This window comes from Giraffa tippelskirchi, chromosome X (assembly GCF_054371585.1).
Source record: "Giraffa tippelskirchi isolate mGirTip1 chromosome X, T2T-mGirTip1v1.2.pri, whole genome shotgun sequence".
Classification (NCBI taxonomy): domain Eukaryota; kingdom Metazoa; phylum Chordata; class Mammalia; order Artiodactyla; family Giraffidae; genus Giraffa; species Giraffa tippelskirchi.
Window position 1 is genome coordinate 126715540 of NC_137289.1, and position 15988 is coordinate 126731527.

A 15988-nucleotide genomic window follows, 5' to 3' on the forward strand; every position below is an offset into this window, starting at 1 on the left:
GTGCCAAGAATGGAATGGTGGGGTCAGGAAGCTCAGTAGCTCTAAAGGAGTCTGTCCCCACCCCCAAGGCTCTGATCTAGGAACTTGGGTTAAAAAAAGTTTACAGAACCAATCCCAGAGTGAATAAATAAATTACCATAACTCCCGAGATGAAATATGACAGCCATTAAAAGTTCTTTGAATATTGTGGGGATAATTGTTCAGTTTCCAAGCCCAATTTTGTTAATCATTTCGATTGTCACTGCACCATTTTATTTTACCCATGTCTTTGTGGTCTTTTAAACACGTTTGAAAGGAAACCAATTTCATCCAATTTTATAATTCAGTGCTTTCTTTCAACTGTAATGAACTAGAACCTGAAACAGAATAAAACGGGTCTTGTGCCCAATTTGGAATCCAGTATAATGGCAGTGCTCTTTCTCCCTTGATATTAAACCTATATCTAGAATGGAGACTTTTTGGCCCAGAAATTTTCTAGCCTTAATATATAATTCTGAATGTGGTGGGCTGAGAGTAGTACAATTATCTATTCAAATTTGTTGGAAGGTTCTATACTGGAAATAAGACAAATAAGCATTTTTTCTGAGTCATGGAATTCACAACAAATGGGTGGTTAAGGATATAATTTCCAATATACATTATTTATTCTGAATATTGATGCTTAATATGAGGTGCTTGAAATAACTGTGCCAGAAGATCAGTAAGATTTCAGCCCTTTTAATTGGGAAGGGTGTCAGGATAAACAAGATTACAATAATGGACATACATATAATTAGGACGATGATACACTGTCTTTTTTTTCACCTTTTTACTATGAAATAGTTCAAGCATACAGAGAAGTAGAGGATATAGTAAAAAAAAAAAAATCCATACTCCTATCACTCAGTCAAATCTTAAGATTTTGCTATATTTGCTTTAACTCTTAATTTTTTAAGAAACACAACTCTTCAGGTTCCAGTGAAGTCTCTTGCCTGATTCCATGCTCTGCCTTCCAGAGGTAACCACCATCCAAAACTTGGTCATCTATCATACCCGTCCAAGTTTCATACTTCTAGTTCAACTATATGTGTTCACATACATGATACGTTGTGTCGTCTAAAATTTTTATACAACATTTATGAACATCCAAGATCTGTGAAAATACCACCTTAAAGTTTAGGGAAAAAAATAACCACAGGTATTATTTATGAGTCTGGATGATTTTCTACTCTTCTTTCTAATCTCTTATTTTCCAATTTTTCTAAGAACAGTATTATTCATTTCCAACAAACAATTTGATCAAAAAATTAAATGGACAAGAATGCTTATTTTGCAAAGAGGTCCCTTGGCTGTTGAGAAACCAGTGATGTAGAGAGTGAACTTGCAAATATTCACTGTCATTTGAATTAGATTTACAATTATTTGAAGAGGTAGATGGCAAACAGACATTGTTTTCTCCTAAAAACACTGTAGTAAAGAAAGAGACGTGGTGGTAAATTAATAAAAGGCTGAAGGTTTAAAATGAGCTTGAGGAGAAAGAAGATGAGATTAAACCTTCAAGAAAATTAAGACACAGCACAGTTTCTTAACTACAAGTCAAGTTACTGGTAATTATGGTAATATGTTTTACTTAATATGTTCAGAAGACTGCCTCCTCATTTACCAAGTCTTTGGGGAAAACGAGTTAGCTGTACCCTTTTGATCAGTATATTCTGTTGGACAGACCAGGAAAATCCCTGGGAAGCTGAATGGGAGCCCAGATCTTCTACTTCTTCATAATCTTTTATGTAATAGTGACTAAAGGATTTTTCTTATTTCCAATATTAGATACTTGAAAAAGAGTTAATGAAAGTGAAATAAAAAGGAGATACATTTATTAACCTCCATATTTTCGAGGAGCAAATAAAATTTATTTCCTTCAGAGGACTCATTTCAGGGACTATAAGCTCACATGCTGTCAGGGACTGGACAAATATATTTATTTTACATAAATGCAAATTATACTTTCATTGAGGTATAATTCATATACCATAAATGCACTCCTTTAAAGTGTATGCTTCAGTTTTTAGTATATTCACAAAGTTGTGCAATCATCACCCCAAAAGAAATCCTGTCCATTAGCAGTCACGTCCCTTTTCCCCTCCCTGTACCCCACCCCCCTAGACTCTGGCAGCCACTAATCCACCTTCTGTCCCTGTGAATTTGTCTATTCTGGACATTTCATGCAATCTGAATCATACACTATGTGGCTTTTTGTATGATTTTTCTCTGTTTAGTTTTCAAGATTCATTTATGTTGTAGTATGTGTGTGGTACCTTATCATTTTTACATGTGAGTAATATTCCACTGTATGGATATCTCACCTTTCATTTACCATTCATCAATTGATAAGACGGTTGTTTTCTCTTGAGCTATTACGAATAATGCTGTCATGAACATTCATGTACACTGGCCTCAGAATTTAAGCTCAAAAATTTAGATTTGCAAGGGGCTTCCATGGTGGTACAGTGGTTAAGACTCTGAGCTTCTGCTGCAACGGGCGAGAGTTCAATCCCTGCTTAGGGAACTAACATCCTGCACCGCAATGTGGCATGGCCAAAAATTAATTAAAATTAATTGAGCAACTAGTTTTTAAAAACTTTGTAAAAAAACCTTTCTATTTCATATTGGGGGTATAGCCGATTAACATGAGCAACTTGTTTTTAACCTATCTTCTGTTTCTCAGAATATTTATCTTTACAGTCCCCAAATTTAACTTAATAAGTCATTTTCACTAAAACTGATGACAGGGAAATCTTTAGAAATTCTGGTGAGAGTTCTTTGTCTGTGATACTTAACACATTTTATCCTTTAACGTAAGACCGGAGCTAAGATATGTATCTATAAAGTATAGATCAAGTAGCAATCAAGTTGGTTTTGAAACTCACTCAGTTTTCCAGTAATGCCTATTATGTGACCTGATGAATTGTTAGGTTGCAAGAACAGATCAAGTAAACTTCCTTATTTAAAAAGTATAGTTAAAACAAGCTATTACAAAGTTCTAGTTAAAAACTAATTCTTGGAACACTTTTACACTGTTGGTGGGAAGGTAAAATGGTGCAGCCACTATGGAAAACAGTATGAAGATTCCTCAAAAAATTAAAAATAGAACTACCATATGATGCAGCAATTCTACTTTTGAGTATATATCCCAAAGAATCGAAATCAGGATATCTACACTCCCAGGTTCACTGCAGCATTATTCACAACAGCCAACATATAGATACAACCCAAATGTCCACTGACAGATGAATGGATAAAGAAAATGTGGTATATACATACAATAGAATCTTGATCAGCCTTAAAAAGAAGGAAATTCTACTGTTTGCAACATCAATGGACCTATAACACCTTATGCTAAGTGAAATAAACTGGACACAAAAAGAAACACTGCATAATCTTCCATTATGTGTGGAATCTTAAAAAGTCAAACATATAAACAGAAAGGAGATTGGTGGTTAGCAGGGGGTGGGGTGAGGGGGTTCAATGGGTATGAAGTTAGTTACACAAGATGATTAAGTCCTAGAGATTGCTGTACAACTTAGTGCCATAGTTAACAATACGTTATTGTGCATTTAAAAATTTAAGAGGGTAGATTTCATGTTAAGCATTCTTAAACATACAAACACAGAAAGCGAAGGGACACAAGGAAATTTTTGGAGGTGATTGGTATGTTTATAACCTTGATTTTGGTGATGGGATAATGGGTATATGCATTAAGTCCAAGCTCATCAAAGTATATACATTAAATATGTACAGTTTTCTATATATCAATTATACCTTATTAAAGCTATAAAAATAGTAATTTTTGCACTTCTCTTTATGATTAGACACTATGAGGTAAAAACTACCTACTTGACTACCAATGCTGTTATAGTTTCTGTGCTATGACATCTTTGTTTCATGGTTCCTCCTAAATTGCAATCATTCTTCATTCCCACAGGATACAAAATACCTATAAGCCAAAGAACTGAGACTTAGGCATTTAAAAAAAAAACACACTAAACAATTCTAAGATATCATTACAGAAGCAAAAATGCATTATTTATGTTACTGATTACCTGGAGAACAAAAGATTGAGGTGTTGGCGACTGAGTTCAGAAAATAATGGCGTACTTGACTCCACCAACTCACCCAGGTAGAGAGGAACTGAAGCATAGAGTGGAACCAGTAAGCCATGGTTAGCCATGACTGCAAGACTCTATTGAGAACAGCTGCTGACCTCACCGGGGCATTTTCTGGATGCTGAGATGGGACAGTGTAGTCTTTTTTAACAGAACAAGTAAGGTGCTCATCGTCCCAGAAACTACTTCTTCAGCTGTTGGTTAATTCTTCAGTGTGTGCCTGATCAAGGGCTAACAGCTGAGCTGAACGTTTCCTGAATCATCTTTCTCAATTAACTTTGATCTAAGTTCTAGTCTGTAAATGAGAAATGCAAGTAAGAATGAGGGTCAATTTATTTTAAGTAAATTTATCATTAAATATCAACGTGTATCATTTCAAACATTTATAAATATCACAATTTATAGAAAATTAATGTAATCTTAAAATTATTGGAACAATGATTTTCACAGTTATTTACATTAACTCAAACTACCTTTGTAGAAACAAACGATGTTTAAAAGTGTCCTTGCCACAAAGTAATAATTTCATAGTACCGTTCTGTAACATTTATGTCACTAAAGTGGCAGCTGCACCAATAAAACCCAGCAGATTCAATAATTTACAAACAGCATAATCAGAACTGAAAATGCAAGCTACCATTCATTCCAAACAAAACAAAACCTTTTATATTAATATACAAATATTTTTCCATTTTCATCACTGAAGAAAATAATTAGGAGGCAGTACTTTCTTGTTTGTAGTAAAAAAATTAAGCTTCTTTTAAAATTGACATTGAGAAGCTAGATTAGGTAAGTTGCTATAATGCCTCACATTAAATTTTTTGAGAATTTCTTGGTTGTGGCTGCAACCCAAGAAGGAAATTCTTGGGTTTACTGGAAGCTTTTTCTATCAATTAAACCATTTTTATGTTGTATTAATAATATGTCCATAAGCAGAGATAACTACTTGTCATATCAAATAGAAATTTTAATTTCTCATCAGCAATTTATAACATACTTAGATGGAAAGAGATTCTTGGCTCTTTTTTTCTACTTAAGTTTATAAACTTTTTTTGATATTCCCTCAAAAGGATCCCAAATAGGTCTAAATTTATATCAAAGGAAAAGCAAACTTTATATGGACTAAGTGCTTGTATTTGAAAACAATATTTGCTATAGTATTCCACAGGGTTTTTTTTTTAGCATATAAAAGTATGGTATAAGAAATTATAGTCACAATAAAGTACATTTTCTTTTATTCACATAGAACATATACTTAAATTTTAAATGTTGGCTCTTCAAGAAAGCTTCTCCTGGGAAATAATATGCATAATTTTTGCCCAAAAATGTATACAGCTGTTTTCCCCAAAATATTTATACACATAGTGGTCCACTTAAGACCAGCCCCATTAGAATCCACTGAATATAATGTGTTCTTAATTTATAAATGGGCTACCCTCAGTATATAAAATATAAACACATGTATGTTACACATACAAAGTAAGAAATATAAAAAGGAGAGATGAAAAGAAAAGGAAGTATTCTTCCCTATAAGATCCTGACAGAAATTCAGTGTAATTAGTGAGAACATGTACTCTTAATTTATAAATGGGCTACCCTCATTATACAAAATATAGAGACATATATGTTATACACAATGTAAAAAATATAAAAAGGAACAAAAAAAAAAAAAAAAAAGGAAAGTGTCCTTCCCTATAAGATCCAGATAGCAATTCAGTATAATTAGTGAGACCATGTAAAATACGTGAAGAATTTTCAGTTTTGGCAAATACTTTTTAGAAAAATGCCTAAAGAATGAGGGTACGAAATTTCTATTTTAAGAATTTAGTAGAGGCTTCCATTTAAACATTTAGTGAAGATGTTGTGGTCTCCCTAATAAGCAGAGAAGAGGACTTTGGGTAGGGGAGTCTGTTAAAAGGAAGCAAACAAAAAATCACAGATTTTTAGCCGGTTAGTAATAGCCCCTTAATGAAGCGTGTGTAGTGCAGGAATCAAATCCTGGCCCATCAGAATTTGAATATACGTGATGAAAGATTCCAATGGATAGGATCTGAATTCTTCCTAGATCTTACAGGGAATGAGGCAGGAAATGATTGCAAAGGAGGGGGTCAGCCCCAAAGGTGGCTGGTCCAATCTTAACTAGTGCTGTTAAAAAACACACCAAATGTTTCTATAGCATTATTTCTGCTGCATTTTCTTTATTTAAAGCCACAGGTCTACTTGGAGGATCATGCAGCAAGTGGCTTATAAATAAAATCAGTCTATGAATAGTGTCATCACATTAAGAGACAGAATCACTGGATTCTCTCCATAGGTAAAGAGCTCGCATCTTTGGAATCCATGAGTTGGTAGTATTTACGGCATACCTAAAATGGGACAAAAATCATATATATCAATAATAATCAACATGTAATTTAGGAGTTAAAGCAATGAAGATGATTCGATCATTATTGAGCTAGAAATTCCATATGATTCCTAAATATTGCTTCACAGGTAAAATGCAACAAATATAACTGGGCCAATTTCAAAATTAGCAAATGAACACTATTGCTAACTGTTTACCAAGACAAGTCATTCCAATTTTTCTCAAATCTCAGCATATGTTACCAAGAGAGATCCTAAAGATGGCAATCATATCTATTTTGGAAGTCTGGGAATTTGGACATTTACTGTATCCTTTAGCTTAGAGATATGTTATATATCCTATTTTTTCAAAGACCAAGCTTTTTCATTCTGTACTGGTATCAAAGGGAAACAGAAGGGGAAAAAATATCGATGAAAACATTCAGCTGCAATGCTATTTTCTTTCTTTTTCCAGACCATCATAATGCAGCCAAAAACAAACAAACAAGTAAAACAAAACAAAAAAAACCTCAGGATAAAGAAAAAAAATAGAACTTTTCCTAAAACAGAATTAAAAAAAATTTAAATTATAGTTCTTCTGGGGAATACTCAGACTCTTCCACCAAACATTCCTGAGAAGCAGAAAGAAAATAAGCATCTGCTAATTCTGTACAGATTTATGTATACAGAAGCCTTTTGTAAGGTGTAAAGCACTAATACCAACATGGTTATTATGGAAGAAAAAGATTTGAACAAATTTATTATAAACAAGAAGAACACAGAAAAAGGTAAATCTAATTTAAATTCTCATGCACATAATCATGAAATTTTATCATGATTTAAAAGATAATTTAATGTTCTGCTAATGTAGATAATTTTTATTCCCTTTCTGCTAATGTAAATAACTTTTCATTCCATATTTATATATAGTGCTTTAGTGATGATGCCAAGCTGATTAATGCTTGTCAGACTTCTAAAAACAGATGTTCTCCCATATCAATAAAAAATTTTTACATTTTAAACCCAGGTCATCTTGTAATTAATTAAGAGAAATAATTCAACTCTTTCCCTAATTAAGAAGATTTTTTAAATGTTTCACTTTCTTGGCAACATATGAAGTATGTCATTTCCATTTAGGCCATTAATTTGAAGAAAAACTGAGCTATCATCAGGAACAACTTCCAAAAATGATTATTATATTTAAATTAATGCTGGTTACACAGTGAGTTTTATAATGTACTGAGCAATTTTACTTTTATAAGAATATTCAGAACATGCAAAAGTAATAATTCAGTTTGAATTTCACCCCCAATTTATTTCAGCAATAATTAAAAAAAAATCTCAGTTCACCAATGTATTCTCTTAACTAAAATAAAAGTGACAATAAATTTTCCCCAGGTTTAGAGTTTTACAGAAACTCTGCTAACATACTCTGGCTGAAAGTCTTACCAGGATTGAAATATTAAGACTTGTGTAGAAGATTTTCATAAGCATGAAAAACAACTTAGGCACATTTGAAAGCAAATTCAATTGATTTCAAATACTATACATTTCATCTAACACTCTGAACATCCTTTCATTTAAGCATGAACAGTAGTACTTGTGCTTACTGCTGCACTTGCCAGCAGAATGTAGCCCCTCAAAGAAAATCATCTACTAAAAATCAAAGAGAATAAAAGCAGAGTCACAGTCCTTAATTCTGAATTAAATGGTATATTAACTAGACCTTTAATAGATTTTCCAGGTTCCTAAGAACAGGAAGAAGGAAAAATACTGAAAACTTTCTGTTGATTTATACACAAATACATTAACGCTAACTCATATAATTGTCTAATTTAAAGAGGAACTGACCTGAGAGGTACCTTGCTCCGATTAACATTACCACGCTACTCACTATAAAAAAGCCCAAGGGTAGACTACAGAAGATACTAGGGTCACCTGTTGTCATCCGAGTAGGAGGGAATTCCAGTCAAGCAAACCAAAAGAGAGACACATAATTACAATATTTGTGTTAAGAATCACATGATAGCAAAAAAAAAAGTTATAAAAATAGTATCAAAGAGTTATTACTTTAAATCAAAACCAGAATCCAAACTGAGGGCTTATGACAGTTAACAAACGATACAGATAGCATGCCACAAATAGCAAGAACATAGAGCATATAGACCAACATAAACCTTCCACTGGCAAAGCCAAAGAAAGCTGAAGGAGAACTTTCTTTTTGGGAGGCTGCTGATTTTAGCTTTCTTGGTTCTTCCCCAAAAGATACTAAGTGAGCAATCCCATTCCCCATCCAGATTAAAATTATAGATCCTTTGGCTATCAGAGAAGAGTTATATTAGTCCAATTCATGAGTTTGAAAATGAATTTCAAACCCTATTGGTTTCATTTTCTTTTTTACACACAGTTGGTATAACAAAATGAACCTGAAAATTAATGTTACTATAATTTAAAAACTAAACTGTATTAATCTACATTTTAAAATATTGTCTGAGAACACAATTGTTTTGATATTTTCTAACCTGATTGAAAACATTTCCTTTAAAGAATAGCTAGATAGATACAGACATAGGCTTTTCTTGAATTTAAATATTATGTATCTTGAACATTTAACAATTTTTGAAAAAAATGTTATTTTGGTGGGTTTGGAGTACAAAGTCATGAAGTCATTATTTATCATAAGCTCTCTCCAAAAAATATTAAATCCCCAATCATTTCTACAACATTTAAAACATATTAAATGTATGTTAAAAATTCTTTACATTCCATTCAAATATAGTTACCAACAAGAAAATAAATATGAATGCTTCAAAATTGGCAATATGCTTTGGAAATTAAGCTAACTTAATATTCTTCCCATAAATTAAAACTATTTAAAGAGGATAAGAGGCCAGGTAGCAATTTGAATAGCCTTATGAGATCATCAAAACAAGATTCTATCTGTACTATTATTACATAGCTTACATTGCATGAAGAACAATCAGCATTTCACTAATTGAATATTGTTATCTGGATTATTATACAGTTTTTGAGACTCTCAAAATGTTGTACATGAGTGCTTTTCATAAATCTACTACAAATTGTTTTTTACACTTTGCCTTAAATACACTGCAGCCTAACTGAAACAAAAGTCAAGTTTGAAAAATCGAAAGCTCTCAAAAAATCAAATTATTTTATCATCAATTCTGATGGCAGAAACAAAAGAATCATGTAATTGTCTTTATCCACTTTTTCTTGGCATTTTAAGTTCACTGACAGTAAGGTAAGCAAACAGAGAGAAAATGATAATTGGCTTTGTGGGAACTTGGCGATTAAAATCATATCCTCAACTGCAAGTAAGGAAGAAGTATGTATGGTATCAACATGGAGGCAGATACAGCGAGGGAGGGGAACAGGTTGAATTGTGCCATTTTATTTATTTATTTGGCCATATAATATTTTTTTGGCCATAAAATAAATAAAATACATTTTATTTATTTTTTGGGAGCATGCGGGATCTTGTTCACTGACCAGGGATGAACCTGTGCCCCATGCATTGGAAGTGTGGAGTCTCAACCACTGGACTGCCAGGGAAGTTTCTGTGCCATTTAAAAAAATACAACTAGTCAAAGAAATCACGGAACTCATTTTCATCAGCTTTTAACTGAGGGCAACCAGAAAATAAATCAGAGTGCACGGCTGTTGCGTCCTTCAAAGCAACTACCACTGTGCTACAAAAAATACCTATGATTGAGAAGTTTAACTGCAAAAGGTCTCAAAACTGCAGACAATCTTAGCAAGAAAGGCTTTGTCACCATCTTAGAAAGAAAGGTGGGTCTCAGAACAAAAGATGTCAAGACAATGGATATTAAGCCTAAAGCTTATTTAGGATAATAAACAAAAGCTTCAAGTAGAAACAGGATGATCCCAGAAGCTTCTCTGAAAAGCTAGATACATTAAAAGTGGTTCTTGGGACTTCCCTGGTGATCCAGTGGCTAAGACTCTGGGCTCCTAATGAAGGGAGCCCAGGTTTGACCCCTAGACAGGGAACTAGACCCCACATGCTGCAACTAAGCACTGGTGCAGCCAATAAATAAATAATTTTTTTAAAAAGTGGTTCTATACTCACTTTGGGGTTGGAAGGCAGGCTATATTTCATTTATAAACTCCTCTCTCTTAAACTATATGCTTCAAAATATTATTGGCCATTGTTTCATTCATTAAATTCCAAATCTTGTATTTAGCAACGGATTACAATATCATGCCATATTAAAGGTATGTTAAAGGCTGTTTCAATATTAAAGGCAGCTCAGAGCTGTTTACAACTAAATAGTTTATTTATGGTAGATACCTTCCCATCTAAGTGATTAAAAACAAAAGTCCTCTAATTTCTGCCAAGAGCATTTCCCAATTATGACATTTCTAATTTACTATGCTTGGTACTTTTCTTCCTCTTATTTCAATGAATTCTCACAACATACACTCACTAAGGGCTTGGGAGCAGTCTAGGAAGTCGTGAAATGTATTATGAAATCAATATAGCTTTTGGTCGGTTCAGGTCATGAAGACAGCCTCCCAAAAAGGCAAAGTCAGTTACGAAGAGAAAAAAAAAAGGTTAGTTGATTTTTTTTTCATTAGGAAGAAACTAGAAATACTTTTACTTTTAAGAAAACTAAGTTATCAATCAAAGTACCAGGAATAAACTAATAAGGAAAGGTATGGCAGGATAGAGATAAGCACATATATCAATCTGATAATTTACATTTTATGTTTAGAACTTTAAGTATTTTCAAAATGTTAGAAACTATGAGCATATGATAATGCTATTCTTCAGAGCAGCCTTGCTAAGTATAAACAGATACTTAAAGAAGCTATTTAACATACTAGGACAAAGTGGCAATAACAAAAAAAACATTTTTACCACTTTCTGAAGACTGAGTTGTAACCCAACCCATTGATTTCATCACAGCTTTCTTCCATGTAGAATAACGAATTTCACTTTCTAGAAATAGAAAGTAGGAAAACCATACATAAGAAAGGCAGTTTACCGAATGTTATGTGGCAGACTGGACGGGAGGGGAGTCTGGGGGAGAATGGATACATGTATATGTATGGAATCATCTGCCAGGAGACCCCAGTTCGATTCCTGGACTGGGAAGATCCACTGAAGAAGGGATAGGCTACCCACTCCAGTATTCTTGGTTTCCCTGGTGGCTCAGACAGTAAAGAATCCGCCTGCAGTGTGGGAGATCTGGGTTCAATCCCTGGGTTGGGAAGATCCCCTGGAGAAGGGACAGCTACCCACTCCAGTATTCTGGCCTGGAGAATTCCATGGACTGTATAGTCCATGTGGTCACAAAGAGTCGGACACAACTGAGCGACTTTCACTTTCACATGTATGGCTGAGTCACTTTGCTGTACACCTGAAACTATCAATAACAACTGTTAGTTACTATGCTACTGGGAAGTCGCTCAGTCGTGTCCGACTCTTTGCGACCCCGTGGACTGTAGCCTACCAGGCTCCTCCGTCCATGGGATTCTCCAGGCAAGAATACTGGAGTGGGTTGCCATTTCCTTCTCCAGTGGAACTGCCCAACCCAGGGATCGAACCCAGGTCTCCTGAATTGGAGGCAGACGCTTTAACCTCTGAGCCACCAGGGAAGTCCGTTAGTTACTATACTCCAATAAAAAATAAAAAGTTTTTTTAAAAAGAAAGACAGTTTACTAAGATGTTCTAAGTACTAATATTCACTCATCATTCTTGACAAATTGTTTCACTTATTAAACTGATGTTTGTTACACTGTATTTAACTGACATGGAGCTTTACCAGGACTCCGATCCCAGTATGGCTGCCAAAGACTGCCAGTGACGGCAGAGAGAAGCTTGTGTGGAAGTTGGAGGGAAATTCAGCCTGGTCTGCAAACTGAAGGGAGATGCAGAGACAGGCTACCTGCTAAGACCAGGTCATTCACAAGCAGGTGGTGATGAATTAGAAAGGAGAATCCTATTTGATCTGCCTTCTCTTTGGGGGAAGGCAGAGGACCTTGGAAAGTGAAAGTCGCTCAGTCGTGTCCAACTCTTTGTGACCCCATGCACTGTAGCCCGCCAGGCTCCTCTGTCCATGGAATTCTCCAGGCTAGAATACTGGAGTGGGTAGCTGTTCCCTTCTCCAGGGGATCTTCCCAACCCAAGGATCAAACCCAGGTGTCCCGCCTTGCAGGCAGATTTTTTACCATCTGAACCACCACAAAATTCACTATGATACCATTTTATAGACAGCTTTTTAAAAAGGTTTAAAACCAAATTGAATATATAAAACCTGACTTTTGTACACAAACTTAATTACAGGTATTAGAGCTTCCCAGGTGGTGCAGTGGTAAAGAATCCACCTGCCAATGCAGGAGATGCAAGAGACATGGATTTGATCCCTGGGTTGGGAAGATCCCCTGGAGGAGGAACTGACAACCCACTCCAGTATTCTTGCCTGGAAAGTTCATGGACAGAGGAGCCTGGCGGGCTACAGTCTATTGGTCGGTCTTGTGGCTTAGTTTTGTTTGTTGCAACAGTGAGTCAAATATTTAATGCTCATTGATGTAAATTGTTGCTGCTTTTGTCAGGCTAGCCCTGCTGTGCTTAGTTAAAAGTTACCAGAATGGTCCTTAGCCCAGTTAATCCTGTCCTAAAACTGGGCATTGGCACTAAAGATGACCCAATGCAGACATGATGTGTCGGTGGTCTATATATCTCCCTTGTCACTGTCAGAAAAGGTTACACTAACAGGCTATTAATAAAACTGATACTGTGGCACTGTTATCCTTGTACATGAAGAGACTATAAACAGTAGAAGTGAATGGTAAAAAAGTGATTATAGAAGTTTGTTTTTTTTTTTAAATAGGGAACTATTTCTCTTATTCACATTCATTCAAATATGAAGCCAAATATGTTCAGCAGCTGAATATGAAATTACCTTTGCATTTGCAATCTTATTTCATTTCTTGATTTGTGACTAAACCACCAAACTCTCTCTCCCTTTTCACAGTACACCAATCTTCAGTTTTTACAAGTACCCTCACTGAAAAAGGTAACTGTGGAGCACAGGGAACTATACTCAATATTATGTAATGACCTATAAGGGAAAAGAATCTGAAAAACATAGTATATATAATTCAATCACTTTGCTGTACTGCTGGAACTAACACAACATTGTATTAGAAATCAACTCTACAATAAAAATAAATAAAAGTACCCTCAGCGTTGATCTGAGGTTCAAATCGCTCCATTGTGACAGCCGACAAGTCCTCAGGCTCCAGACTCCAGACTCCAACCCCTTCTGCAGCCCCTGCAGCCATGGCGGCTCCCAGGGCAGTTGTTTCAGGCATGGACGGCTTCACTGAGGGGAGCGAACAACATCACTATCTTAGCAGTTACATATGCCTGAAAAATCAGTTCTTCCAAAAAAACATGACTATTGGGGTTTGAAGGAATGAGGGTTACTGACCTACTGGAATATACAGAATGTCTGCTTGTAACTGCATAAGGATTTTGTTGTTGGTCATTCCACCGTCTACCTGCAAATGGCTGAGTGGAATTCCACAGTCGCGGTTCATGGCGTCCAAAATCTGAAAAAAAAAAAAAACCCAGTGCAATGAACATCATCAAAGTACCACACAGTAATATCTCAGAAAATAGCCATCTTCTACTTAAAAATACGCAAAAGCTCCCCAAAGCCTACAGAAGGAAAATTGAGATTTCTTCTAGGTCCTCCTTGATCTGGTTACCACCAACCTTTTCTCTTACCACTCCTCTGTACTCACCTCTATATCCAAGCAAGCCAGACAACTCTATTTTGCACCCTGATTTCCTGCCGTGGTATCTATGTTTGTGCTACTACTCAAATCCTTTGCCTAATATGTGTCGCTCAGCATCCCCTCAACTGTAAAATGCCCAGTGCCCAGCAGCTAACAGGAACTTAGAAAGTAATGACAGCTGGGAAAAGAAAACAAACTTGCATTTATTACATCACAGTTTAGGCAGGCTTAATTTAAAAAAAAATTTGGAGGGGGCCTTACTGTGCAGCCCATGGGATCTTAGCTCCCTGACCTGGGATGGAACCCGTGCCCCCTGCAGTGGAAGCATGAAGTCTTAATCACTGGACCGCTAGGGAAGTCCCCAGGCTTAATTTCTGATTATGCTGGGAAGATTGAGGGCAAGAACAGAAGTGGGCAGCAGAGGATGAGATGGTTGGATAGCATCACTGACTCAATGGACATGAGTTTGAGCAAACTCTGGAGATGGTGAAGGACAGGGAAGCCTGGCGTGCTGCAGTCCATGGGGGTCACAAAGAGTCGGACACAACTTAGTGACTGAACAACAAGAACAAGCTTATTAAATTCTCATAAAATTCTAGCATATACATATATATAAAATTGGTTTAGGAATAATAAAGGTGGATTAAGTACAGGAAAAAGGCCCATGTTGATTACCTCTCGAGTTTGGAAACAAACAGCTTCTAATGCAGCAAAAGCAATATGGCATTTATTGGTGAACTGAGTGAGCCCACAGATGATCCTAAAAATACACACAAAGATTTTTAAGATTAGAGCAGAATAAATGAGTCATCAATCGGGAATGTGCTAAATATGGAAAGGTTGAATTTGGTACATAGACGTGTACGGGGTCAGGGGGGGAGCCGAAACTGGGCACAAACATTAAGTAGCTGGCAAAATCCTTATAGTCTACAATGTTGCATCCACATATGAAAAAGTTCATGATCTATCTGAATAGATGACAATAATATAAAACCAAATCAATATTCATTTAGATGATGGCCTTTTGATACATAACTTGCAGGTATCTTGAAGATAAATGATAATAATACTAACATGAATAGGAATATGGCCGGGGCTTATTTTCAGATGACATAACTTCATGGGTTTTTTTCTAATATTTATTTATTGATTTGGCTGAACCAGGTCTTAGTTGTGGCAGGTGGGATCTAGAACCTAGGTGCCCTGAACTGGGAGGGAGGGCAGAGTCCCAGCCACTGAACCACCAGGGAAGTCCCTGGAGTTCTTCTTTATGTCATGCCACAGGGCATGCAGTGTAGTATCTTAGTTCCTCAACCAGGGATTGAATCCATGCCTCCTGCAGTGGAAGCGTGGAGTCCTAACCACTGGACAGCCAGGGAAGTCCCAACTTCTTAGAGTTTAAAGGTTCTAAAATTATACTTCCCAAGTATAAAAGATTTCCTCCATATTTCAAAATCATTTGAAAATATAAAACTATTAACCAATAAGTTCTTAGCTAATATAGTAAATAAATCAAGACTGACAAAAGCATACCTTATTTTCAATTCTTACCCTCTTGCACTGGGCTCCCAATAAGGTGCATACAGCCCCGAAAATGCTGGGACGAAATAGCAGCCATAAGAAGTACCTACTTCTTTAGCAAGTTTTTCTAACATTAAAAACAAACGACAACAACAACAAAAAAACACAAAAAATCATTCTAGTATATACTACTT

At 35.7% G+C, this 15988-nt stretch overlaps 1 protein-coding gene and 1 long non-coding RNA gene across 8 annotated transcripts in view; both read right to left on the reverse strand.

Annotated features, from left to right (window-relative positions):
* Window positions 1–701: 701 nt before the first annotated feature.
* On the reverse strand, window positions 702–4437 carry LOC145536003 (uncharacterized). The gene is made up of 3 exons (XR_014075590.1): window positions 4080–4437; window positions 3874–3973; window positions 702–1147 (listed from the first exon to the last, which is right to left on the reverse strand). It is a non-coding gene; the product is annotated as an uncharacterized LOC145536003 (long non-coding RNA).
* Window positions 4438–6309: 1872 nt separating this feature from the next.
* The window catches only part of LOC145536000 (glycerol kinase), a 75950-nt gene continuing 66271 nt past the window's right edge, over window positions 6310–15988 (reverse strand). For 4 of the 7 annotated variants that reach the window (XM_081564366.1, XM_081564363.1, XM_081564362.1 and 1 more), the window contains 7 exons: window positions 15825–15921; window positions 14949–15033; window positions 13964–14084; window positions 13712–13855; window positions 11386–11466; window positions 8337–8423; window positions 6310–6508 (listed from right to left, as the gene is read on the reverse strand). In XM_081564366.1, the coding sequence (XP_081420492.1) occupies window positions 6498–6508; window positions 8337–8423; window positions 11386–11466; window positions 13712–13855; window positions 13964–14084; window positions 14949–15033; window positions 15825–15921 (626 nt within the window). In that variant the 3' untranslated portion in view covers window positions 6310–6497. The remainder of the gene's footprint in view (window positions 6509–8336; window positions 8424–11385; window positions 11467–13711; window positions 13856–13963; window positions 14085–14948; window positions 15034–15824; window positions 15922–15988) is intronic. The other 3 variants (XM_081564368.1, XM_081564367.1, XM_081564364.1) reach the window with 1 other exon arrangement.